At 43.2% G+C, this 27,044-nt stretch overlaps 2 protein-coding genes across 3 annotated transcripts; one reads left to right on the top strand and one right to left on the bottom strand.

The window, feature by feature from the left end:
- Positions 1 to 691: 691 nt before the first annotated feature.
- On the bottom strand, positions 692 to 4,742 carry LOC106609367 (E3 ubiquitin-protein ligase Hakai). The gene is made up of 6 exons (XM_014208139.3): positions 4,585 to 4,742; positions 3,766 to 3,933; positions 3,523 to 3,629; positions 3,349 to 3,432; positions 3,162 to 3,235; positions 692 to 2,011 (listed from the first exon to the last, which is right to left on the bottom strand). Exons 1-6 carry the CDS (start codon positions 4,595 to 4,597, stop codon positions 997 to 999), a joined length of 1,461 nt encoding a protein of 486 aa, XP_014063614.3. The 5' UTR covers positions 4,598 to 4,742; the 3' UTR covers positions 692 to 996.
- Positions 4,743 to 11,788: 7,046 nt separating this feature from the next.
- LOC106609365 (serine/threonine-protein phosphatase 6 regulatory subunit 2) lies at positions 11,789 to 26,885 on the top strand. 2 transcript variants are annotated; one of them, XM_014208138.3, is made up of 23 exons: positions 11,789 to 12,146; positions 15,545 to 15,712; positions 16,718 to 16,972; positions 19,829 to 20,015; positions 20,104 to 20,241; positions 20,379 to 20,444; positions 20,565 to 20,791; positions 21,043 to 21,169; positions 21,475 to 21,627; positions 21,763 to 22,002; positions 22,578 to 22,642; positions 22,781 to 22,896; positions 23,012 to 23,097; positions 23,225 to 23,305; positions 23,397 to 23,494; positions 23,640 to 23,697; positions 23,799 to 23,926; positions 24,048 to 24,193; positions 24,329 to 24,473; positions 24,673 to 24,746; positions 24,900 to 25,065; positions 25,425 to 25,544; positions 25,856 to 26,885. In XM_014208138.3, the coding sequence occupies exons 3-23, from the start codon at positions 16,746 to 16,748 to the stop codon at positions 25,905 to 25,907; spliced, it is 2,700 nt and encodes an 899-aa protein (XP_014063613.3). In that variant the 5' UTR covers positions 11,789 to 12,146; positions 15,545 to 15,712; positions 16,718 to 16,745; the 3' UTR covers positions 25,908 to 26,885. The 2 variants fall into 2 exon arrangements, with proteins under 2 accessions (XP_014063613.3, XP_014063611.3); XM_014208136.3 differs by having other exon boundaries at positions 24,048 to 24,220.
- Positions 26,886 to 27,044: the final 159 nt, after the last annotated feature.

Here is a 27,044-nt window from a genome sequence, read left to right as displayed (position 1 = left end):
TCAATATTAGGAATGTGTTCCTAATGTTTTGTACACTCAGTGTATACTTTTGTGTAGCAAAGCCATTTTTTTATGAACATACAATAAAGTTGCTTATTTTCAAATAGCCTCAACAATCCTTGGAATCAAAGCAAATAGTCCACAGCAAAACACTACTAGTAGCTTGACATAATTGTAGTAGCAAAATAATCCCCTGAAGCATTTGCTAGGGAGGGTGACATCAAATAGCACCCTGCAACAGTTGATAAGTCATAAATGTGAAATACTTTGTAATAAAGTCATCTTGGTGTTTGGTCCTTGACACAATTACAGTGCCACCCCTCTCAAAATGTATTTATTTTCTCCCAGCAGCTATCTTCTCATTTATCGCACATAACTAGGGCCATGTTTTGGTCAATCATGTCACATGACCTGGATTTTTTTTTCCTTTTTTAAGCCTTTTCCAGAAATGAGAATTAGAAGAAAAAAATTAAGCAATTGTCTGAAGGATGGTGCTGGACCATCTGACATAAAAAGGGGAAGTTTGATGAAAAAGCTTTAAATAAAAGGTTAAAATCCAGGCCATGTGATTAACCAAAACACAGGGCTCCCTACACAAACAATGTCAAATGTTAGATTATACACCGCCCCCTATCGATATGGATTAAACATTTTCCATAACTAATAATATTGAAAAATAATGAGATTTCACTTGGTTAGAAAATATTTATTGAGACGTCATCAAACCAAAAATGTTCAAGATACAACAATGTCCATTAGAGACCAATACAGGAGCGATTCAAATGTATCATTGCTCATTTGACAGTCCAAAAGGTTCACATCAATAAAAGTGAACAGCTACATACATACATTCACCATAGACTAGTCTCTTTTAAGTGTTTCCATAGAAATGACAGTCATACAGAACCCAGAGACTCATGTTCACATTATTCAAACCAGTGGAGAGGAATAGGGACAAGTCAAACAATGCCCCTGACTTTGTGGGGAGTTGAGAGTTTACTGATAATAAGGGCGGTAGCGGGACTGATCGGGGTGATGGGGTCCAGGCATCTGGCCCTGAGGTGGGGGGCCCTGCATCCTTGGAGGAGGAGGCCCTCTAGGGGCAGGCCACATCCCAGGGCTCAGACCCCCTTGCTGGTTAAAAGGGGGACTGAGTGTGCCCTGGTCCTCAGGGAACTGCTGCATGGAGTTAGGGTTGTAGTGGTGGGGAGGGGGGGCGTTGACTGGAGGACCACCGTGTTGAGGTGGGGGTCCTGGAGGAGGGTGGTTCATGTAGGGGGGCATCTGACCCATGATGTGTCCTGGCGGGGGGGTAATGGGAGGGGGTGCGTTGGACATAGGCGGGGGAGGGCCGGCTTGGTTGTACACCATGTGGGGTGTCCCAGAGCCCTGGGGCGGGTGCTGCATGGGGTGGTTGATGGGTGGAGGGGGAGGAGGCGGAGGGCCATAGTGCTGTTGCGGTGGCGCCATCATGTGGTGGGGGTGGGACACTACAGGCTGACCAGGGTAGTCAGGGTGGTGGTGTGGGGGTGGAGCAGGGCCCGGGCCAGGAGGGAGAGGGTCACGGGAGGAAGAGGTGGAGGAAGAACCGGAGTCATCCTGGATTGGCACGGTGATGAGGTTGCTGCGTGCGCGTGTAGTTACCGTGGCGATGCGGAAGGTCTCCTGGGAAAGAGGAGGTGCATCATGGGAAGCCGGTGGTGGCTGACCGTAGGGGTCATGACCCCCGTGTTGGAGGGAGGGCGGGAGGTGCCCTTGGGTCTTGGGCAGGTGAGGCGGGGGCACACGGAAGCGGTCAGGCACCTCTGTGGATGGGGGAAGGTGCAGGGCGTCCTGGCGGCTTGCCAAGGCCTTGGCTGCCCTCATGTGGCGGTGGTTGATGTGGGCCTGCAGGTCACGCTGGGAAAGGTAGGTGCGCTTGCAGCCCTGCACGATGCTGCACATGTAGAGGGAGCCTCGCAGACACTGTTCGATGCGCTGGACCGGGTCTGTGCAGCTGAAGAGCTGCATACTAAACAACAAAGGTTTAGTTAGTAAGTGCAGTCAGCAACCACACATACAGATAGTATATTTTTTATTTGATTTATTTAACCTTTAACTAGACTAGTCAGTTATGAACAAATTATTTTTTACAATGACGGCCTACACCGGCCAAAACCTAACCCGGGCGATGCTGGGCCAATTGTGCGCTACCCTATGGGACTCCCAATCACGGCCGGTTGTGATACAGCCTGGAATCGAACTAGTGTCTGTAGTGACGCCTCTAGCACTGAGATGCAGTGTCTTAGACCGCTGCGCCACTCAGGAGCCCTGCATATGGACAGTTGAATACACTAGTGCAACGATTCTCAACTGGTGGGACATTTTGAATGGGTCGCAGGTAGTAATGGGGAAACATTTCCAGCCAATTGTGTAGAAAATAGGTTCATTACGCGAGGCTTTGATCAACACAGTGTACACTAGTGGCACCTAATGGTCAAAAGAATTTAGAACAGACAAATCGGTATACATGACATCACACGTGCCTTCACACTGTCTTCTACCGAAACCAATCAGGTGGTTGTTCGACAAAACGAAGTGCCGGACGTCATTGATCACGTGCTTCTGATAAAGTGATACAAGCCTCGGCACACTGTTTAGCGATTTCGATGCATGCCCCGGGGCTCCGGTATCAAACAGAACGTCACTAGATGCGGCTGTCTGAGTAAAAAATATATATAAATACTCCAGTCAGAACTTAAACTACAACCAGTAAGAAAGTGTGTAAAATTTATAATGAACCTACATTTTTTTTAAAATCTCTTTTCGTTCAATCAAAGTATTTTTTATGTCGCAATTAGCAGAGCTATTTAGCAGATCTGGTTAATTTTGTAGTCTCAAACCAGTGAGCTTATTAACATTCTTTATCAAGAATATGGGGGGAAATGTATTATTGACAATGAAAAATGTGGGAATGTTTTTCCCATGTCATTTAATTACTACCTTTACTATCAATACAGCATTCAAAATATTTTTCCAGGTTGCATTTGGGATATTTTTGTTTCACAATGCGAATATTGGGTTGCAACTGAGACAACCTGGTTCAATTTGGGTCCAGAGGCAAAACCAGTTGAAAACCACTGCACTAGTGGGTAGGTTAAAAATAAAAGTCAAGAGCTTACCCTGGGCACATCTTGTCTCCCTTCTTCTCGTGGAGCAAAGCACACTCATAGCAGAACACATGCTTGCATGGAATCTGGTGAGTAAATACAGATAATAACATAAGCTTCTGCACTCAAAGCCTCTTACTATAAAACATTTTCAAGAGACACATAACACACTATGTAAAACGTGATCGAAGAGACATACCATGCGTCCATAGATCCTTATGGGCAGACCACACTTGTCACAAAAGTGTGCTGGAATGTCATCCTTTTCACCTATCAAATTCAACTGTGGGGAAAAGACCAAGAGGTCTATGACACAGTAATGATGTAGGTGGAATGCATTTTTTCCCCCCAACGATAGATATTGAAACACTACCTTAAAGTCCCAAAACATTTGCTGGGGGAACCTCCGTTGACTTGCAAACACATCCCCAGCCTTGGTACCACAGTCGAACCTCTCCTCTTGCTTGAAGCTAAAACTCTCTAGAAACACAGATATGTTGTACAGTAGTCCCATATGAAAGCTTGCTTTATGACCTAGCAACAGGTTTCCCTATCCCATTCCTAGCCCATGGGAATACAAACTGAGAAAATGAGAAAGCACTTGTGGCTGGCTAACCTTCATCCCCAGCCTGGGGTTTGGAGGGCTGCCTGCCCATGGGTCTTTGTGTCCGGGGAGCAGGTTTGCTCCTGATGGTTGGTTTGGAGATGAGTTTGATGGGGATGCGTCTGCGGACATCAGGGCCCCCAAGACTCCCCGAGCCGTCTGTGCCTTGCAGGTCATTGTCTGTGGGGGAACGATTGATCATTCAAAATCTCAGTGACCTGGGTCAGTCATTAGCTACCAAGCGAACATTTACATGATACTTGCTACTAGCAATGACACTATAAGTTGACAATCCATAGGTTATCAAAACCATGATAAATAGTTTAGTAAAGCGCTAGTGTTTCATTTTAGCCAACGCTAACAGTCTGTAGTTGCAGAAATTGATGGAGAACGCAGACCTTGGCTAGCACTTAGTCTAAGCTACAAACATCGCATTATTCATTCTGAATATTTTGTCAAGGTTAGGGTACTGTCCAGACAATTTAAGTTATTAGATTTGCACTGGCAGATCAACTCCAACCGTCACTTTATTCTAAAAAGTATAGCTAGCTAGCTAGCTAACTAACTAACTACTACTGTAGCAACACAGATCTGCGGAAACTAAAGTTAGCAATATATTAGCAATTTAGCTAGCAGTGGGCTGGCAACGAGAGGTTGCTACAAGGCCGCAATTATTGTACTTTAAACACTCCACTGATAATACTTGTAAAGTATACTTGAACATGAATAAGTTTACAAATTAAATCTATTTCGCAGTGTATCAAGTTAAATCTACTGATACACAAATAAAACTAAAATACAGCTGAAACTGGAGAGTAATTTGTCGCTTACCACTTTGGTCCATAATTCACCGCAATGCTGTATGGGAAAGTATAATAAAAGGGGAGGAGTTGAGTTCAACCACTAAGGGGTCGTCACCGGTTACCACAGCCACAAAGTCATAAACCCCGCCCATTTCTACAGTTGACCTTAAAATCAGATTTTAAACCTAACCACACTGCTAACCTTATGCCTAACCCTAACCCCAAAAGCACATTTCTGTTTTCATAAATTTTTACGATATAGTCCATTTTGACTTTGTGGCTGTAATAACTAGTGGAAACCACCACTGATGTGTAAAGAACGAGAGTTCAACCAAAGACAGTACAGTATGAAAATAGGAAGAAACTGCTTCTCTAATAGAAATCCCCGAGCACGCTTGTCGGCGATGTCATCGCGACGTTGGCAAGCTAAAGAATGCGTTTCAAACTCATTAAAGACACACCCTCGTATTTTGCCCTTGGGGGAATCCCCGCGGCCATATTTGTCCTCGGTCCAAATGATTAGCCAAGCAAGAGAAGTTTGCAGCATAAGCCTCTCAGGTCTCGTTTTTAATGGAGTTTGCGAGTGAACAATTATGTTCAACTTCGGGCCTGAAACGCCCCATAATTCAATTCTCGATGATTGTACATCCTCCAAAACCTCAATGTCAATATGGGTCAACATACAAGTGTAAGTAAATACGTTTGAAATTGTGCTACTAATGCACAAACACATATCGTAAAAGTAATGATGTTTTTGTTTGGTTAGCTTTTGGAAATAGTATAAATACATTTTTTTCCTTCTTCAGAAGTAACTAGGCAGGCTAACATTGGTTAGCTAATTAATTTGCTAGCTATCATACAGTAGGTGTATATTAATAATTATATAGTTCATATAAGTAGACATGCAATCAATATTGACTGTAGGCATATAAAGCACCCTAAAGCGACCGGTGGCTGAAAACACAACCGTTGAATGACGAATTTCCGGGCAAGGGCGGTCCATTTAAAATGAATTCCTTCCTCCCCCTTTTTCATGTTTTGTTAATTAAATGTAAATTAATTCCTTCCTCCCTTGCCACTTGCCCTGCAAGTGTAAATTCGTCAGACGTCATAATACGTCGTCGTCTTTTAAGTGTTTGGAAAGCTGCCAACCTCATGTGCAGAAACAAACTGCGCATGTGCGTGCTGCCAAATCAAAGGCACTCCTTCAATATTAAGTCGTTTTTGACGAAAATGAAAACGTGTCAGTTTTTTTACTTTGTCGAGGTTGTAGTTATAACATCTTTAGTTACAAAAGACATTGGCTCAAATCTAGGTTATGCCTTTAGATTTTAAGAAAATTGACAACTAAGGAAGAATTTTTCACTTCTATTGACTTCTCAAACCACAAACCCCGGCCTTGTCTGCTTAGCAAGCGTTCACGAAAGTCACCTGATGTTGCACCTCTGGGTTTAAAAACTCTGGTTCAATGCAGCGACTCCTTTCTTCATGTGACTTTTCCTGGAAGACTAGACGCTTCGTTGTGTATTGTTGCTTTTTACAGTTCGGAAAGTGCATTGCACATTTGTTCACAAATGCTCACAGTTGATGTCAAGAGTCTATATACCAGCATTCCCCATGTGGGGGGGCTGGCAGCACTAGCACACAATTTGGGAGACAGAGATACCAATGAATATCCACCAACAAACTTTATTCTAGAGCTGGCTGAATATGTTTTGACGTATAACTATTTCAGGTTTGATGATGAATACTACCTCCAAACGAATGGAGCATCGCTGGGCTCCACATTCGCTCCGAGCTATGCTAACCTTTATGTGGATATTTTTGAAGAACGCAATGAAAACGAAAATCCATTTTTGAATAAAGTCCTGAAGTGGTATCGATATATTGACGACATTTTTTTGCATATGGGAAGGAACGGAAAAAGAGCTGTCCGATTTTATGGCCCTACTCAATGACATTGACCCCAATCTCAAATTCACTATTGAATGAGACACTCGACGTGTTCATTACCTCGATATGTGGATTGAGAAATCAAATGGAACCCTGTTTACAACTCTGTATAGAAAAGATACGGACAGAAATACTCTATTACAGGGGGACAGCTTCCACCCTGAGCCATTAAAAAGGAGACTTCCAAGAAGCCAGTTTTTCAGACTGCGCGGTATATGCCACTCCACAGAGGATTATCTAGAAAAAGCAGCGGAGATGCGCATTAGGTTTCTAATAAGAGGCTATTCGCCACAATGTGTGGATGAAGCTCTTAATTTGTCATTGGGAAAAACAGGAGATGAACTGCTACAAAAAAGACACGCTAAAGAACACTCCGTAATGTTCACAACCACATATACTTTGAACTCGCGAAAAGTGGGAGATGTCGTCAAGAAACACAAAATCCACCATGTATTGTGTATAGGAGAAGTCGCAATTTACGCGATAAATTGGTTCATGCCAACTGCCAGCCACAAAAGAAAATCAGCCAGGCTCTTTTACGCCCTCTTCCAAATGGTAGCTATAAATGCAGAGGATGCGCACAGTGCAACAATATGATGAAGTGTGAATATTTCTGCCACCCACACACAGGAAAACGGTTCCAAATAAATGACATTCTTACGTGTTCCACCACCCATGTTATTTACATTATTAAATGTCCATGTGGGCTCTGCTATGTCGGTAAAACCTCTCGTTCTCTCAAACAGAGAATTAGTGAACATAAAAGTTCAATCAGGAGAAACGACAGGGATTATCCAGTCGCAGTACATTTTAATGACCTAAAGCATGACATTTCTACCTTTTAGATGTTGTGGCATAGAGAAAGTTAAGATATCAGACAGGGGAGGTGATAATAATACTCTGAGTAAAAGAGAATGTTTTTGAATTTTCACCCTCCAGACATTATTTTCTAAAGGACTTAATGATGAAATGTTATGTTGTGAATTTGAACATGAATTATGTCCCTATTTAAGATTACTCTGATGTTTGATGTACCCAATGATTAATTAAAACTTGCTATGTCCTCATTGTGGTTTTACAGACGTGTTTAATACGTCTTATTTACACACTTTATTCGAATATTTATGAAATGCATATTGTTATATTTGGTAGTACTTATTTGTTTTTCCTTCGCCTCCAACTCCTGTCGATGCGTGGAACGGATGTGGTTGGGGCTAGGTCTACATAAGTGTGCTAAATTTTAAGAAATTCACAAAAGCTCTGACGAAGGCCGTGAGGCCGATACGTAAGCTTATTTAAGATCAGTGATACTATCAAGAGCAGTGTGCGGTTTCCTTTTTCCTTCATCTTGTTCAACTGTTGCCATGCACCTGCAAAAAAGATTGCTCAGATGTGCAAGTGCCATTTGAATTTTGAACATTTGTTCACAAAAAAAGGATATGGAGAAAAATGAAAATGCACCATCATCTAACCAGATACTGTATATATCCTTTTTTGGTCTCCCGAGTGGCTCAGCGTCTCAGTGCAAGAGGCTGTCACTACAGTCCCTGGTTTGAATCCAGACTGTATCACATCCGGCCATGATTGGTAGTCCCATAGGGCGGTGCACAACTGGCCCAGCGTCGTCTGGGTTTGGCCGGGGTAGGCCTTCATTGTAAATAAGAATTTGTTCTAAACTGACTTGCCTAGTTAAATAAAGGTTAAATAAAACAAAAAATACCAATCTTCTGGGATTTTCTTTTCATTTGTGCGGTACAATTAATGACCATAGCAATAAACAACAAGAAGCCACCTTAGTAAAGCACAAACTGTTCGGGTCACTTTGTATTGGCCTACTACTAACAGGCTTCCTCACCCTTTGCCCTCCATCCTCTACTTTCATCACTGCCTCAGCAAATGACACTTTGTGCAGTGCTCTCAACCTGGAAACATCAACCTGTCTCACTTGCATAGGACATTTCTGATCCCCAGCAACATGGCCACCCCGCAATTGAAGCATTCCACCTTTTCCACCGAACCTACACACTCTCCCATGCCCTCCTGCACACTTCTCACACCTCAGAATCTCCCTCCTACATACTGCTGCAACATGACCATAAGCTTGGCACCTGAAACACCATAGTGGGTTTGAAACAAAAGCTCTCACGGATGTAACACAAATGTGGAAAAAGTCAAGGGGTGTGAATGCATAAAAACTCAGAAGGACAGGCAGGGTTTCCTCAGGCTTGCGCTTGCCACCGGGTCTGCATCGCAACATACGGTATGCATCACAGACACCGGGGATCTTCAACTTCAGTCGATCCACCTCAACACTCAACACTACCCCAGTTATCTCTCCTTTTAGCAGCGCTCTACGTCGGAGAGCAAAGCAGGACACCGCTCTCATCCCTAGTCGCATAGCGCCCTCTCCCTCTGGGCAGCAGACACAAAACTTCTACTCAAGTACACTTCTGGACACTTTGACTGAATTGACAAGAACCAACTCCTTCTTCACACAGCCTGATACCACAAACGGATCGGCCAAGAATTGTACTCCCACTGGGCTAGAGTCATCTCGGCCATTTTCCTGGTCATTAGGGTGAGGCTCGGAAGCCTTCATATCACCTGTCGGTGCAGGTTCTTCCTCTTCACTTCTGTCAGGTTCAATTTCAAGTTCACTATCCGTTGACTGCTCAGGGTTTTCAGGCGCATAATTATCTCTTCTGTACTTGACTCAAAGGAGAAAGTACTGTGCTTGTATTTCGCAGATGTTGGTTTGGGTTTGAACCTCACGCTCTTCTTTCAGCCTCGCTTCATCTCGCCATGCGCCATGAATTCCATCTTCCGCATTTCATCCCAGCATCTAACAAATATAATAAAATATACAAATCTAACAACAAATATAATAGTCAATATCTTTATCATACATAATAACTGAGTTGCAAATGTAACACATTGTTTTTGTGCAGAAAAATGTATTAGATCTGTAGGCATACATGAAAAATAAAAGTTATTTCATGCACAGTGCAGATGATGCATGGTTATTTCTGTATTCAACTGGTAATTAGTGGTAAATCACTTGATTATCTTTTGATGGAATTATCGAAGACCTCTAGTCCAATCTAGTGGAAAAAGGCCTTATCAGAGGAGCAGGCCAAGACCATTAGGTCCACTAGCCTAGACAGTAATGTCATATATATTTGTGATTTATTTACATTAATATGCAGCTTGTTGTCAACAATCCACTTAAGCCCCAACCTGATCCCAATGTATTGAAAACTGTAGTAGACAGACATAAAATTCTTCATGCATGCAGCCATAAACTGTTTATCCCAATCATAATGTAATAATGGAAATTATATTGTTTGATAAATCGACAGTCTCGACAGGGAACAGATGCAAAGATTTATAGTTTATTCCTCGTCTCTCTCTGAAGTCCTTGCGCCAAAAAAGGTAGACGGACCAAGATTCAAAGGTCAGCTAATTAAGGAAGTGGTGTTTGCTCAGTTGTATCTAGGACATTGTACATTGAACTTGTCATTACATCTGGTTGGCATACATGGTTTGTCATTGAGGTTGGACGAATTTGGAAGGGATGGGGAAGGATCTGTTAGAAGTTAGTAGGGCTCTTTTAAATGTTCTTAATAGTACAGTTAGGTAGGTGGATTTATGTTAATCCGTTTGTTTCCCTTTATATATGTAGAGCTAATCTAAACCATGATTGACCACACACTCCAGCACAGTAGGTGGCAGCACGCACCATAAAGTTTGTGGTTTAAAAGCGGGTGGTTTGAGTAAAAAAATAAGATAAAGATAATGGACATTTTTACACAGTTTCTTGGCTGTGTCCAGCTCGCTAATAATCACAGAAATTCAAGCTCGACTGTCAGGGAGTATATACTTTAAAATGACTCAATATACACTGAACAAAAATATAAACGCAACATGTAAATTGTTGGTCCCAAAATGTGTTTACATTCCTGTTAGTGAGCATTTCTCCTTTGCCAAGATAATCCATCCAACTGACAGGTGTGGCATATTAAGAAGCTTTTGTCACAGAATAAGTTTTGTCACACAACACAATGCCACAGATGTCTCAAGTTTTGAGTAAGCATGCAATATGCTGACTGCAGGAATGTCCACCAGAGCTGTTGCCAGAGAATGTAATGTTCATGTATCTACTATAAGCTGCCTCCAATGTAGTTTTAGAGAATTTGGCAGTATGTCCAACCGGCTTCACAACTGCAGACCACGTGTATTGTGTCGTGTGGGCGAGCGGTTTGCTAATGTCAACATTGTGAACAGAGTGCCCCATGGTGGCGGTGGGGTTATGGTATAGGCAGGCATAAGCATGATAATGCACAGGGCGGCAGGTAGCATAATGGTTAGAGTGTTGGACTAGTAACCGAAAGGTTGCAAGAACGAATCCCTGAGCTGACAAGGTAAAATATGTCATTCTGCCCCTGAACAAGGCAGTTAACCCACTGTTCCTGGGCTGTCATTGAAAATAAGAATTTGTTCTTAACTGACTGGCCTAGTTTAAAAATAAATGTTGCAAGGATATGTACATAAGCTGAAAATGTCCCATGGCCTGCATACTCACCAGACATGTCACCATTTGAGCATGTTTGGGATGCTCTGGATTGACATGTACCACAGGCACAGCATGTTCCAATATCCAGAAATTTTGCACAGCCATTGAAGAAAATTGTGGGACAACATTCCACAAGCCACAATCAACAGCCTGATCAACTTTATGCGAAGGAAATGGGTTGCGCTGCATGAGGCAAATGGTGGTCACACCAGATACTAACTGGTTTTCTGATCCACGCCCCTACCTTTTTTTGTGACCAACAGATCCATATCTGTATTCCCAGATGTGAAATCCATAGATTAGGGCCCAATGAATTTATTTAAATTGACTGATTTCCTTGTATGAATTGTAACTCAGTAAAATCGTTGAACTAGTTGCGTTTATATTTTTGATCAGTATACTTTAAAATGACTAAAACCAACTCGAAACTGTGTAGAACATGACAATAGACCTTTTTTATACAGTTTATTGAAGAGAGAGTCCAACTCCCTAATAATCACGGAAATTAAAGGTAGACAGGGTGTTCCAAAAACGATGGATAGAGGACTATATTTTGCAAATGTAGATGGTGAGGCACAGTAACATTACCAATGTTCAGTGCGGCCCTCCGGACCTAGTTGGAGACCGAATGTGGCAGCGGGGCAAAATTTGTTTGACACCCCGGCCATAGAAGAAGTCAATGCGCACTCCCCTGCGCGCCTCCGCGAGAATCTTCGCCATTTTGATTCGAAAATATGACCGAGTTTTTCCTGCTTTGCATGCTTGAGCTGGGAAGAGGCTAGCTTATGAATTTATGTACTGTAGAAGATATGAATATATATTACGCGTAATAATATTGAATATACAAGGTACAAATGTGAGGCATGTCCGTTGCCACGTCACAAGAGACAAATATCCGTGTTAGCAGGTTGACAGATACTTTGCTCATACTGCTCGTCAGACTGACCCATCAAAACAAATCACGTTTGGCTAGTTCGCTAACTAACGTTAGCTATTAGCTAACGACGGTAGGTAGCGTAACGTTAGCCATACAGACGAGTGGATTGCAAACTTTGAACAACACGGTAAGTTTCTCAGGACCAACGTTGGCTAGCTAAAGCTGGTGAGTTATAATTGTGCTTGGCGACTTTAACTACCTGGTTAAGCTATCAGTACCTAGTTAGCTAAAGAGGGTTAGCTAGTTTTTGCCAATTTAGCCAGCTAAAGTTATGCTAATGTTAGTTAACGTTAGATGCTAGTTATCGGACTCCGAGAGAAACTAACGCCGACAACTAGCCCTGTAACTAACTAACTAGCGACAAAGTTGATAATTTGCTCAACTGCTTGTGCTAACGCTAGCTATGTTAGCTAACTACCTGGATAGCTAGCGGCTCAGGATTCTCTACGCCTTTACTGTGTCGAATCCCTCTGGCTTAGCCAATCTACTTTGCTAACTGAATTGGTTAGCTATCTCGCTTGCGAATGTGTCCTAGCTAGCTAACGTTAATACTAGCTGACGTTAGCTGCTGTTCAGACATTCGACGTTAGCAAGACCAAAAAGAGAAGTGAAGTTCGTTCAAGATAATGTTAACTACCTAACATGTTACTTCCTGCATTCGTGAAGATATACTTGTTGCGGAAAATTCCACACCGTTGTAAAATTATAGTTGTCTAGAAACAAATCGACGGTCTTGGAATTTCTATCCATTGAACAAACAAACTCAACCCCGTTTCCAACTGCAGGGCAAGGGTTTGGCACTGGCAGCGTTACCTTATAAATAATCAGATGTCAAATCTCCAAGTAGTGAATAGAAGTAGCCAGCCAGTACTACTGTAGTGACTTGAAGTAAACAGAAATGTGAGCTCCCAACACTCAGCAGTTGATGTGCATTTCTTGCCAAGGCCACCACCATATCATTTTACAGTTCTACAGAGTACTTGTCCCTGCATTGTCAGACAAGGAGGGATAGTAGACCCTAAATGGTTCCTCATTTTGCAAATGTATTTCCAGAGAAATGAACATGTAAAAGTAGAATTTGGGGGGGGGGGGGGGGGGGGATGTGAATAAGACAATATAAAAAAATTATATATACATGTTTACCTGAGACGATACTACAAATAATTATATACACTTCGACAACTGTAGCAATGTATACATGTCCATTGGAGAGCGGGGGCAGGGTAAGTATACTGTCCGCATCTAAATAATGGAAGCGGGGAGAACAGGCTGAGGTCCTTGATAGGCTTACAGACAACAAAATGGTAATGTTCGTAAAAGCAATTATCCAAAACCAACCACATCTTGAATCCTAGGTATAAGGTGGCAACAAGAAAGAGCATCTTAAATGGGGCTCCCTGTTGCTACTTTTGTTAGCAACTCATGGAGAAGCACACCTGCAGGTGCTTAGCAGTGCAGCCAACTGAGACTGATAAGCACCTAATTAGGAAATGGGAGAGCCTGGCTATGTCCCAATTTTCTTCCGTAGCCTCCTTTCCCTATCAACTCTCCTTCATAACCACTGATCGTAGTAGACTTAATTAGTTTCCACCATCTTGTTTTTGCCTATCTAATTAGTGGTCATGAAGGTGAAGAGTCAAGGAAAGGAAGCCATCTAAGATTTGTGACATTGCTCTGTCTATGCCACGTTCGTGTGCTATCAGAAATTCCTAGTTCCGACTGGGGAAGTTTCACTTAAACGACCCTCCAAGTGAGAAATTGGAGAAAATTGTTGACGTTATTGACATCTACAACCTTATAAATATGGATAATGTAGCTAGATTGACCATATTCTCAATGTTAAGCAAGCTAGCAAACTATTATTAGCAACATTAGCTAGCTTATCAAGATAACTAAAATCTTGTTGGTTGACATTGTTCCGATCAAAAAGCACATGCATGAAACAGCCGTATATCCGTCATCACAACTAGGAAGTTCCGACGAGCATGTGAACGAACGCTGCGTTACTACGCTGCCCCATAAGCTACTTGCTTTGCTTAATGACAGGCTACTGATTGGTCATAGCATCCAGTTGATTGCTCTTCAACCATTGTGCCTCTTTTCATCATTTACTATATTAGCCAGTGGACTGTTTTGTGGAAGATGCCCCTGGTGAGTTCTATTTTAGATGAGAAGTCAAGTTTTAGCTTTCTCCTGTGTAGCGTTCACGGGGGAGCACTCTAGGGGTTATATTTGCACTAGTGTGCTCTGTGTAAATGTATGCCAGATGGACCCTCCCGCACGTGCAGGATTGTCCAAATAAGAGGAAAAAGTAGGAAACACTTTGATTTCCTTTTTCAGACCCATTCTTGTGTTGTATTGCACAGACCAGCACATTCGTCTTTTGTTGACTAAGCAAGTTAGTTTGACTTTGTCCCTTCTAACATGTCTGAATAATGGTCTTGATAGGCTAGTTAGTGTGTTTATCATAGCAACCATAGACAACAGATTATTCTAAACTATTCTCATTTCCTGTCTGTAGTTGTGGTGGCCTAGGCTATAGCTTATAGCTAGGTTGTTTAGTGTGAAATGCTGACGTCACGAACAGTGAAGTAGCTGGAGCTAACCACAACCTTTTCACATGAGTGATGGTCCAGGAAAGGGTAGTGTGCACTAGATGCATTTACTTCTGCATATATTTTAAAGCATACTGGTAATAATATTAATTGTAGTAGCTAGGCAGCAAACCCTGGTAGTCAGCCCAGTGTTCATACATTAGACTTTAGACAATACTCATGAATTGGACTGTAATTGATAGCCTATGCGATCCTATAATCCATTTAAAATGCTTATCTCATTTCATAAAGCATTTGCATAGGCCTAACAAGACCCGAAGCATGTATCTGGAATTTTGTTTAAGATTTTCCAGCCAGCATCTTAGTTGATGGCATGCCCATTTTTCTGTGTGAGCCTGTCCATTGTTGGCCTAAATACCATTCACTACTGTCTTCAAGTAATTAAGTTAGCTGTATTTCTTTTAATGGTTGTGTTCTTGACGACACAACACTAAGCGTTGCACATTTCACAGTTGTTAGGCTAAGTTGAGTTGATATATAACGTTAGTCTAGGCCTTGTTCTCTTTTTTTATAAGCCATAAGGCAGGTCAGGGCAGGCTGTTGGCACATCAGTTCATTGTCTCATTCATAAAACTGAAAGCAAAGAATTCTATAGAAGCAGGTTGACTTAGGGTTCGGCTACCCAAGGCTAATATTTCCAAAGTCAAACCCCACCACAGCTTTCTCACCAGCAGTCTACAAACTAGAAGGCTAGGTCATGACCCTATAACTAATGGCAGCCAGACAAACGTCTTTCTTGAAAAGCTCTGTTCAGAATCCTCCTTGTGATGTTGAGTAAATCTGATGTTTAAAGATGACTATGTAAATAATACTGCTGCTGACTAATAATAGATGACTTTGAATCTGATGCAAGGTCCTATGTGAATTTAATTGTAATTCATTGTAATCCCCATCCCCTTGTCTCTCTCAGGTTATGGTGGGCCTTTCAGTGTGTTGTGTACTAAGGATGCCCGTGTTCTAAGAGGAGACCCATGCTGATAAATGCCAGGCCTCGCCACGCTCTCTGCTGTCTGCACAAACACAAATGCCTGCCTGTCTGAGGGAGGTCTGATTAAAGATACCCACATTTAATCTGCTGGTAAGCACAATTACTGGATGTTACATCTAATGATATCTGTAATGAGTTTGTTGTTCATGTGTGGACCGAGTCAGTGACTGTGTTTATGTTGATGTTTTTAGATGTTCTTGCTTTCATCTGTTTCTTTGTGTATTTCCCCTGTTACCTTCCCCACCACGCATGAACCTCAGCTCTTTTAATCTCCTCCTTTTTCTTCCTCATTAATTTATTAGATTTCTTTTCATCGCAAAGCGCTTCAAAATCAAAAAACAAACAAACAAGCAACATCATCAGTAGCCTAGCTATAGCTAGGCTACTCATGATGATGTATTGTTTGACATAGCTAACTATAGCTAGACTACTCATGATGATGTATTGTTTGACATAGCTAACTATAGCTAGGCTACTCATGATGTATTGTTTGACATAGCTAACTAAAGCTAGGCCACCCATGATGATGTATTGTTTGACATAGCTAACTATAGCTAGGCTACTCATGATGATGTATTGTTTGACATAGCTAACTATAGCTAGGCTACTCATGATGATGTATTGTTTGACATAGCTAACTAAAGCTAGGCCACACATGATGATGTATTGTTTGACATAGCTAACTATAGTTAGCCATGCCAACCAATACATCATCATGTGTGGCCTAGCTTTAGTTAGCTATGTCAAACAATACATCATGTGTGGCCTAGCTTTAGTTGGCTAGGTCAAACAATAGAGGCCAAGTCTTTGAGTGCATGCATCCTTTAAAGATGGAGAGGGACAGTTCATGGCTTGCCCAGAGGAATGTAGTCAGAGATGGTGAAGTGTCTGGTGATGATCTTGTAGAGGGCTATATAACCACCAGAAATGTGCAGCAAAACTCAATGTTCTAAAAACAAAACGGCTGATAAAAAAAAAAAAAAAAAGAAACAATTAAAACCATATTTAAAGGAGCTCTCTGCTTAGACTGCTACAAGGGCACCATGCCAACATCGCTTTCCTCGCTCTCTCTGACTCTCTCCTTCCTTCTCCTAGGGCTGTGCCCCCTGTCCAAGCAGCCACCATGTTCTGGAAGTTTGACCTGCACACCACGTCCCACATCGACCAGCTGCTGGACCGGGAGGACGTGACGTTGCGGGAGCTCATGGAGGAGGATGATGTCCTGCAGGAGTGCAAGGCCCAGAACCGCCGGCTGCTGCTCTTCCTCTCCCAGGACCACTGCATGACAGAGCTGGTCAACCTCATCACCACAGAGCCCCCTGCTGACCTAGAGGAGAAGAGCCGCTTTAAGTGAGAGAAAAGGGTCACCCGAGGGGGAAGAGGGATGTGTATTGAGCGGCCACATTCAGCCCATGTATACTATGTCATCATTGAAAGAGAATCTGTGCTTAACAAAGAAACGTTTTAATTAAATAAATATTCAAATACACCCTATGCTTAAGCCATCACGGACTGACCTTTCCTCTAAAGACCAGTTGTACAAAATGAAAGGGGCTTGTCCGTAACATGCTCTGACATGGCCTGGGTTCAATGCACAGTGGATAAGTACCAACTGCCAAGTTTCAACCTAAGACCAGCATGCATACACTCTATTACGTTCTTTGTTTTCCTGTGATTCTCAATGTCAAACAAACGGAGAGATCCCTGTCTAGAGCGAAAGAGCTTGTGGCGGTGGGGTCTAGTCTTCGCCTTGTAACCGAGAGGTTGAGTTCAAATCCAGTTATGTCTGCGGAGTTGGTTGAAGGGCAGCTGTGATGATTGGAGGAGGTAAAAGGGTCCGGAGCACCATGGCCACTTGATATTTAAATACAGATTTTGCCTATAAAAACTAAAGCCTTGTTCACATTGGCAGTTAAGTGACTCAAATTATACTTTTTTTGCATATCTGTTATTTTGCTTGCAGTGTGAACAGCCAGAACACATGGAATCAGATATTTCAAGCCACATTACAAACCACATCCGTAGGTGGTTTGAAATTGGATACAAATCTGATTCATGGCCATGCAACTTGTATGAACAGTCAATTCTGATTAATTTACCCTCAAATGGTTTTTACTGTTATTTGGCATATCTTGTCGCTTGCTAGCTACTCAGTTTTGCTAGCAGTTTTGACAAGAACAGGTGGTAGCTAACCAGCTTGTTAATTGTTTAGAAATGAGTGAATGTGCTAGAAAGCTAGCTAGTTGAGTGCTGTGGCTTGCTACAAAGGACTCGTTTTGAAAGTTGTATCATGTTATCCTTTGAGGCTTTAAAATTGTTATTTTAAGATTTCTAACATTCAAAGCAGCTGGGACACATCCATGGCCGACATTGTGGTCACCTTAGCTTGATACATAACTGAGTGATAGGAAGCACGAACACCACCACCAATCAACCTATACCACTGTGCACACACCTGTCGTTATGACAACACCACTGTGCACACACCCATCGTTACTAACTAGTGAGCTAATGACTGTCTGAACACACACCCGATTTGGTCACTTGTAACTTGCTGTTTGGACAGTCAGTATTCCAAAACTGATTTGAGCATTAAAGCCTGCAGTGGACACTTTTTGGGGCTTTATGTCCCATAATCATCACTGCTCAGTGTTATGTATGGGGGGGGGTGTGTTTATCTCATTACTCCCAACACCACTGCCCTCCAACCATTTGGCAGCCACTCCCCAAGAACATAAATAAAACCAGCAGTTAGAGTTGAACCCATAACCATCAGTATTGGAGGAAAGGTTCTTTCCCCAGAGCCACAATTCCTTCACACTGAAAATGCATATGTTTGACATTGAGAAAGCACAACCAGTTAGATTTTAACCCATAGCCATCAGTATGGGAGTATGGGTTCTTACCCTAGAGCCACAACACCATCACAGTTCATACGTGCTTCTGCATAGGATTGAGAATTGTGAAAGCACAAAGAAACACAACCAGTTAGCTTTGAACCCACAACCATCAGTTTGAGGCAAGGTTCTTACACCAGAGCCACTGACTACTTCACTATACATGTTCTCTTTACACAGTTGAGTAGGGCAAATAAGCACAGCCAGCTAGATACAATGCTTGAGGCAATGGTCTTACCTCATACTCCCCAAAAAATACACAGTTCTCTTTGAATATTTGATAAGAATTGTTTAAACAATAATACAGGCTGCTAGATTTCAACCCACAAATTTAGACATGTGAGGCCAGGTTGTTACCTCTCACCCACTGTCTCCTCCAGAATGTGAAATTTCTTTGAAAAAATGTCATATAAAAGTTGGGATTCAATCCCTATATAATAAAGGCAAACATTTTTTTAAAGGCAATTTCGATTGAGCAGACATATTACATTATTGCATCTCCGTGCAAGAGGCGTCACTACAGTCCCTGGTTCGAATCCAGGCTCTATCACATCCGGCCGTGATTGGGAGTCCCATAGAGCGGCGCATAATTGGCCCAGCGTTGTCCGGGTTTGGCTGGGGTAGGCTGTCATTGTAAATAAGAATTTGTTCTTAACTGACTTACCTAGTTAGATAAAGGTTACCGTGAATGGGATCTCTGCAAAAATGGGAACATTGCCTTTAAAAGCCACAATGCCTATAACTGGATTTAGTGGGAGCCAAGATACGTTTTTGAAGGCTTTTTTAAGGTTGAAGACTGATAATTGACAGTAGAAACACTGTTTTGAACTCAACGTCATGAACTGGGAACAGAACTACCAGTGCCATGATAGATGCCTCTAAATTAGTTAATGTTTTTAAGTTCCTCCTATTGTAACAGAAGGGTACAACAGGTGGCGTTGGGTTTGAAACATGCCCTCAGAGATCCTATTACATTACTATTCTAATTCTGTGGACAACATCTAGCCCTCTAAAGTAGTTTACAAGACACAAAGAACACCAAATAGGCCCTGTTTCCCAATAGCATCTTAAGGCTGAGTTAGGATAGGATCCTATGGTTCTAACGAAGAACTTAGCCTTAAGATACTTTTGGGAAACTAGGCCCTGATCTTGATTGGGTCTGTTAACATAGCATACACAATGTGGTCTTCAGCATACTCAGTCCAATAAACATGAATTCAGAATTGACAATGAGCGTTGTCAGAATATTTCCAAACATCGTAAAAGTAATATTTACAGAATTAATAGACTGTACACCTCCCTCCCACAGGTTCCCTAACATCGCCTGTGAGCTCTTGACATCAGACGTGTCCCTCATCAACGACAAGTTGGGCGGGGACGAGTCACTCCTGGAGACTCTCTACCACTTCCTGGAGCAGGACCCGCCCCTCAACCCGCTACTAGCCAGCTTCTTCAGCAAGACCATCGGCAACCTCATCGCTAGGAAAACAGAACAGGTAACCTCAATGCCCAAGAAGTTATAAAGGTGGATAAAGAAAGTGTAAGGACCTACCTGGAGCTCACCAAACGTCTATTTTGCTCCAGGTAATCTCCTTCCTGAGGAAAAAGGATGGCTTCATCGGCCTGGTGCTGAAACACATTGACGCTTCCGCCATGATGGACCTGCTGCTTCGCCTCATCAGCTGTGTGGAGCCTGCCCCCTTGAGACAAGAGGTCCTCAATGTAAGCTGCCACTGTCTGCCAGCCATTCCTGTTCTCATAAATGTTGTGTTCAATTATAAATATAATTTCTTATTGACTTGGACGTCTTGTATTTCTCTCATTCATTCCCTGTCATACTTTTTCTTTCCTCATCTCAGTGGCTGAGCGAAGAGAAGCTGATTCAGAGACTCACAGAGCTCATCCATACAGGCAAAGACGAGGAAGTGAGTTATAGACCTTAGTCTGATATTGCAGTATTCTCCTGGACAAGGCATGGCAGTTGATATTAACTATCTGGTCAGAAGTATGAATCCTGATTTGCATGAATCTTTATTTTGTTTCAGAGACAGTCAAATGCGTCTCAGACGCTTTGTGACATCATCCGCCTTAGTCGAGACCAGGCCAATCAGATGCAGGAGAACGTCGAGGCCGACCCCTTATTGGCTGTTCTAGAGTCGCAGGAGAGCGTAGCGGGGCTCCTGAAGACCATGTTTGAGGGGGAGAGGAGTGAGGCCTCCATTGTTAACGGAACTCAAGTGCTACTTACCTTACTGGAGACCAGGAGGTCCGGGTGAGTGGAACAACTGTTCTCTATCTCCCTCATATCGCTTTCCATTGCCTTGTCCAGAAACAACCTCTAGCCACTTGTGGACATCTTAAAAGGATATGATAGATTTAAGCAATATGGTAATACATCCACCTTGCTGTCTGGATTTATCACCACAAATGCTTGGGGTAGGGGCTAGAGGTTGTTTCTAGACAGGGACCATCTCTCCAGCTATTTTAACATGTGAACACCCTCGTTCTCTCTCTCCCCATCAGGTTGGAGGGGCTGATGGATCTCTATTCTCAGGGATATGAAAGGTCTTACACTGTCAACAGCAGTATTCTACATGCCATTGAGCCCCATCTAAAGGACTTCCAGCAGCTTCTCCTGAATCCCCCCAAGGTAAGGATATACAGTAAGGCCGTGGCTGATCAATTTACAGTGGTCAGTGGGTACGAGAGACTCATGAAACATACAAATAATACTTGTTTTGTTAATGTTCTTATTTTATTATTTTGGAGGCCAACAGACTACAGAAAATTCCAACCATAATTTTATACATAAACTGTTCAGGGGGTTTACCAACCATTAACACACAATTGAATCAACTTGTTCAACACAGTTCTTCCTGTATACGATGGACTGTTTAGTAATTGAATTGAACATGGTGTGTGTGTGTGTGTGTGTGTGTGTGTGTGTGTGTGTAGAAAAGTGCAATACTGACGACCGTTGGCCTTCTGGAGGAGCCGCTGGGGAACGCCCGCCTTCACGTGGCCCGGCTGGTAGCCGCCCTGCTGCAGACCAGCGCCCCCAGTGTCTGTCAGGAGCTCTGCAAGCTCACCACCATGGACCAGCTACTGGTGGGTCTCATCAACTTGTCATTATCTCTCACTCTTTCGCATTCATTCATTCTGGCACTTTTCTTTTATTCACCTCCCCTTTCTGTCGTTCACACTCACTCACATTCTTGTTCTCTCACTCTTTGCTCTCCACAGGACCTGTTCTTCAAGTACTCGTGGAATAACTTCTTGCACTTCCAAGTGGAGCTGTGTGTGGCGTCCATCCTGAACCACTCTGTCCCAGAGGAGCGGCCCATCCCGGGCCTCCAGAACCACGAGGAGAAGCCCCCAGCAGGCCCAGAGAACCAGGGGGAGGCAGGAGGTGAAGCTGGGGAGCCAGCCAAGGCCAGTGACTCGGTGGAGGAGACCACCCTTCACAACACCCTGGTGGCACATGTAGGTGGCTTGGTACCTCTGTCTGTCTATGTGCAGTAAGCCAGGTGTAAAACATTTTTATTTGCTTATGAGCCCTTCCCTACTCTGCGGAGTTTACAACAACAAAAAATAGTAACATAAGAGAAATAAAATCAATGTGCAGGTTCAAGGTATTTGAGGTAGACTGTCTGTACATAAAGGCAGGGTAAAGTGACTAGGCAACAGGATATGAACAGAGTAACAGCAGCAAATTGAGTGTGGGTTTTGTCAATGAAGTATGTGTATATATAGTGTAGTGCAGGGGTATTCAACTCTTACCCTACGAAGTCTGGAGCCTGCTGGTTTTCTGTTCTACCGGATTATTAATTGCACCCACCTGGTGTCCCAGGTCTAAATCAGTCCCTGATTAGAGGGGAACAATGAAAAAACACAGTGGAACTGGCTTCGAGGTCCAGAGTTAAGTTTGAGGGGTCTAGTGAGTGTGCGTAGTGTCAGTTTGGGTACCTTTAATTGACTATTTAGGGGGTAGAAGCCGTCTCGGAGCCTGTTGGTCCGAGAGTGTTAAACGCAAGTTGTTTCTATATTGTCTTCCTCAGCTCTTCCAGAAGTGTCGGTTGGTACAGAGGATCCTGGACGCCTGGGAGGAGAACGATCAAATACAGTAAGACATGTCAGAAACTCAAATCTGGGGAACAACTGCTTTTGCTATTGTCCAGTATTGTTTCACAACAATGGTGGTATCTAACATGATAGTTGTCTGTTAAGAGGTCATTAACCGGTGTGTGGTTTTGTCTCTCAGGGCGGAGGGCGGCGCTAGGAGAGGTAACATGGGTCACCTGACCAGGATGGCCAACATGGTGGTACAGAACCTAGAGAAAGGACCAGTCCAGTCCCAGATCAGTGACCTCATCAAAGGTATGTGTGTTTTGATGAGCTGCCAGATTAACACTTCTGTATTCAGAAAAGAATAGCAAAGAATGTTACTGTGCCCGGGTGAGTGCTTAGTTTGAACTGGTCTGTGATATTGCAGAGTTGCCAGAGGACTGCAGAGGACACTGGGAGAGCTTTGTGGATGAGACTCTGAGAGAGACCAACAGGAGAAACACAGTGGAACTGGTATCAACCATTCAGTCACCATCTGCCTCTCCAACACACAAATAGACACTTTTTCTTGCTCAATCACACAAGCATTCCCTTCTACACATTTTGTAATTTCCTCACTCTAATTCTCTGTGTATCCCAGGTGAGCACGCATAACCTGCACTCCTCCAGTGAAGACGATGATATGGAGAGTCCCTTCCCCAACGATCTGTCACTCCAACAGGTAGGAAGCCACAGCACCATGACGACACATTTGTCTGCCCATGAGGAAAGATCATTATTTTGAAAGGACTAATTACATCTTTCCCCCCCAGGCTTTCTCAGACTATCAGATCCAGCAGATGACTGCCAACTTTGTGGATCAGTTTGGGTTCAACGATGAGGAGTTCAGTGAGCATGATGAAAACATCAAGTGAGTTTAGTCATCCGTTCCACTATTCCTTCTCCAATAACCAGAAATCAGCTTTGAAACAGACTGTACAGCAGTTTGCTATGACAAAGACCTCTGGGGGCTAACAGCTGCTGTTTGTGCGATTTTGTTTCCTTCCTTTCCTAAGTGCCACATTTGACCGGATTGCAGAAATAAACTTCAATCTAGATGCTGATGATAATAGTGTAAGTTGTTGTATTGTTCTGTAATGTCTACCAGCTTCATTGTGTGTGTAGTGAAAGTTAAATGTTTACATGCGTTTCCCTCTCCATGTGTGTGAATACAGGCCAACGCTACTGCCTTTGAGGCCTGCTGTAAAGAGAGGATACGTCAGTTTGACGATGCTGAAGAGGAGGAGGACATTTGGGAGGAGAAGGAGATTAACTATGCAACACAAGTCAAATCCAGAACAAGGTTGGTAAAAATTCAAGATCCAAAAACAAAGTAGGGGATGTTATGTCAATGTGCAGCTCTCCCTCGATTTCTCATCAAACCGCTCTTCCCTTTCTCTCCCGTGTGTGTGTGTGTGTGTCAGGTTTGGGGTGTCCCACACCTCAGAGAGCAGTCTGGAGAACGGGGGTCGGGAGCGGGACCGCGGGTCGGGTTCTGACGAGGAAGACGACTCCAGACAGAGCGCCTCAGATCCAGGCAGCCTGGAGGAGAGCAAGGACAGCACTCCCAGTACGCCTGGCAATCAATCAGCCACTTGTAAACTATGCTCATTACCCATTTTTACTCAACCAATTAGACAATCATGAATTGTCTCCACTTTGTGAAAACCATTATTGTAGACTTTTTTCCTCTTACCATGTGAAGGTCCAAGCTGGACAGCGAGCTTCGGGGAAGCTGGGGGTAACTCGTCCTCTCCGGGTCCTGCAGGCTGGGATTCTCCAGGGGGGAGTGGAGGAGACAAACAGGAGGCAGGTTGGGCCAACTTCACGGAGTTCCAACCTTTCAGCAGGTGGGAACTAAACACTCTCCATACAATTTTATATACATTTGATGTTAGTGTTTGGGATATTGTAACTTGTCAATTTATCATGTTTTAAGTAAGCCCTTTTTAAATCACTAACATAAGACATTGTTTACTTCATTGTGTGACATACCTAGTGGTGTGTTGTCAGTTCTCTGTACCTGAAGCTTACCTCCTCTCCCTGCAGCCCAGAGGCTGGCCCCAGATGCAGCTCTCCCGTAGGCAGCAGTGACACAGTCAAACTGGGTCCGGACAAGAGTGGTGAGTGTGGGATGGGAGGTTTCAGCCACCTGACATTTGATCTAGCTCCCCCTTGTGGAGACAGTCACTATTGCATTGAGAACAATAAAACGTTTTACAAGGCTTTCATTACCTAACGCACAAGCCAACGCGATAAAGTGATTGTGTGTCCAGGTGCGAGCCCCTCTCCCGGTGGTGAGTGGCCAGTGGGTGATGGTAGGAAGGCTCCCCTTGTAGCCTCAGATAGCAGCTCCTCCGGGGGCTCCGACAGCGAGGACGATGACAAGACTGCCGCCGCCGCCGCCAGCTCGGACGCCAACAAGAAAGCTGAAGTCAAACGGTTGGTTTAACAAGAGTTAGACTCACGCACAGTCAATGCTAAATCATTTTCTGTCGAAGTCCACTCAAGCCTTACTACCCATGTAAATAAACATCTATATTTGAAACATAACTACCACATTGAAGTAATTATACACTGGACGAACTGAAATTACTGGATTCAGAGTTTGGAAATCCAGGGAGCTTCCCATGAACTATGAATGTACTTTACTGGAGAGGAAGAATCACTTGCATTTAAAAAAAAAAAAATGGGAGTGGTGTAGCTACCAAAATACAGTTGAACAACACTTCACCTGTTTATTTTCTACACACACTTCTGTTGAAGACTGACTAACAAGCAACCTTTCCTCTGTGCTACAGTGAGGAGAACCCCATCCCTCTGGAAAAACTGTCCCTCGCAGACACTCTCAAGTCCCCCCCAAAGGCACAGCTTGCAGCAGACACACCGTCAGCCTCGGCCCCCACCTCTCAGACAGACAAGTAGGTACCAGCAATGCATGCTTGCACGTATACAACACATGCATGTGTAGAGATCCCAGGCAGTTCAGGGCAAAAAAATATTCTAGCAACCCGGTTTCCTTTTCCAAACAGCCAGAGCCAAGACACATCTGGATGTTGAACAATAGCATTGCTAGTTGCCAGCGTTGTGCGCCTGTAGAAGTATTTACTCTGAACTCCAGCCTGCCAGACAAGGAGAGGTGGTCTGTAATGTAGGATTATAATGTTATCACCCTCCTCTCACTTAGTCTCCCATCTTCTCTACACCCTCTTCTCCTTCTACCCCCCTCCAGAGAGGATCCACCCCAGTGCCCAGAGATGCCAGCAGTCAACGGGCCTGTCTGAGGGGCAGACAGTCCTAAACCCCAGACTGGTGTGACAGACTGTGCCATTTCTAGGGAGACCACCCCCTCCCAAATAACCTCACTGCAACCTACAGTGTTTTAATGAATCACGCTGCCATGTTATTGGACCTGGACACTGCCAATCAACACCAATAATGGGGAGACGGGACATGTAAAAGCAACCAATCATCCCAACCAACAGGCAGAACAGTGTAGAGGAAATTGTCTTCAAAGCCTTTTCTGATGTCGCACATAAATACGTGTGGTTTTATTGTAGCAGTGATCTCTTTTAAACAACCGAAATCTGAGAGGAGTATAAACAGTTTTTTTCTGAAGGATTTGTTCTCGTACTCTTTTCAAACGGTTGGACCTGAGTAGTAAGGAGCGCGTAGTGCAGGTTAACTTAACGAAATGATGCCTCAACAATAAATACCTTTCTGAAAATGTTTTCCTTGAGCTTAAAAGGCACTTATGCAGCCATTTTTACTGTACATTATAGGACAATGTTAAGTGTTCTACCCTCAGCTCTGATGGCCATCTTGTCTCGCTCTCAGATCAAGGTTTTTACCAAACTTTTTTTGTTTGTCATGGAAAAACATCTATTCTTGTACCTCACCAGTTCTGAATGTTTTAAAGTGTCCAAGGAAAAGGGTGGGTCAAGAAACACAGTTCTATAGTATTAGTCTTCTGCTCATGTGCAATAATGACAATTAGCCATTTTATTTAAATCAACTTTTAGTGTTGTCGAAAGGAAGACTCATTCGGTATAGTTATATGGGCCAACTAATTTGGATATAAACTGAAAGGTTATGATTTGTTATGTTACTCCATGTATAACCGGTTCTCCGTTGACCTAGCTAGTGAGCTGAGACCTGATTGTATTTGACTTTGTTATTGCTATCCCCCTTAAATCAACCAAACATGATCTACCTATATTCAAATATCTACATTTTAAAGTAAATTTTACAAGCAATGTTGATCACTGTGTTAATGTTCCATTTTTCCTAAACACTTACAGGGCAGGAACTGCCTTTGCACCAGATAGGGGTGAAGCTGTCTTCTTGCGAAACACAATTTGAGAGGGTCAACGTTGGGTTCTGCTAAATACTTGACCTCTAGTGCAGTGGTTCCCAACCAG

Source organism: Salmo salar, chromosome 07 (genome assembly GCF_965601325.2).
Source record: "Salmo salar chromosome 07, fSalSal1, whole genome shotgun sequence".
NCBI classification, from domain to species: domain Eukaryota; kingdom Metazoa; phylum Chordata; class Actinopteri; order Salmoniformes; family Salmonidae; genus Salmo; species Salmo salar.
Note: the sequence above shows the minus strand (reverse complement) of the source record. Positions and strands in the feature narration are given on the sequence as shown.

What these genes read in the sequence shown, in the direction of transcription:
- LOC106609367 (XM_014208139.3), bottom strand. An exon ending in AAATGTTTTGGGACTTTAAG is followed by an intron (nt 3,433 to 3,522) that starts GTAGTGTTTCAA and finishes TTTTCCCCACAG; the next exon opens with TTGAATTTGATAGGTGAAAA. An exon ending in TAAGGATCTATGGACGCATG is followed by an intron (nt 3,236 to 3,348) that starts GTATGTCTCTTC and finishes TTTACTCACCAG; the next exon opens with ATTCCATGCAAGCATGTGTT.
- LOC106609365 (XM_014208136.3), top strand. Translation starts at nt 16,746, where the DNA reads ATGTTCTGGAAGTTTGACCTGCACACCACGTCCCACATCGACCAGCTG. An exon ending in ATACAGGCAAAGACGAGGAA is followed by an intron (nt 20,445 to 20,564) that starts GTGAGTTATAGA and finishes ATTTTGTTTCAG; the next exon opens with AGACAGTCAAATGCGTCTCA. An exon ending in ACAACACCCTGGTGGCACAT is followed by an intron (nt 22,003 to 22,577) that starts GTAGGTGGCTTG and finishes TGTCTTCCTCAG; the next exon opens with CTCTTCCAGAAGTGTCGGTT.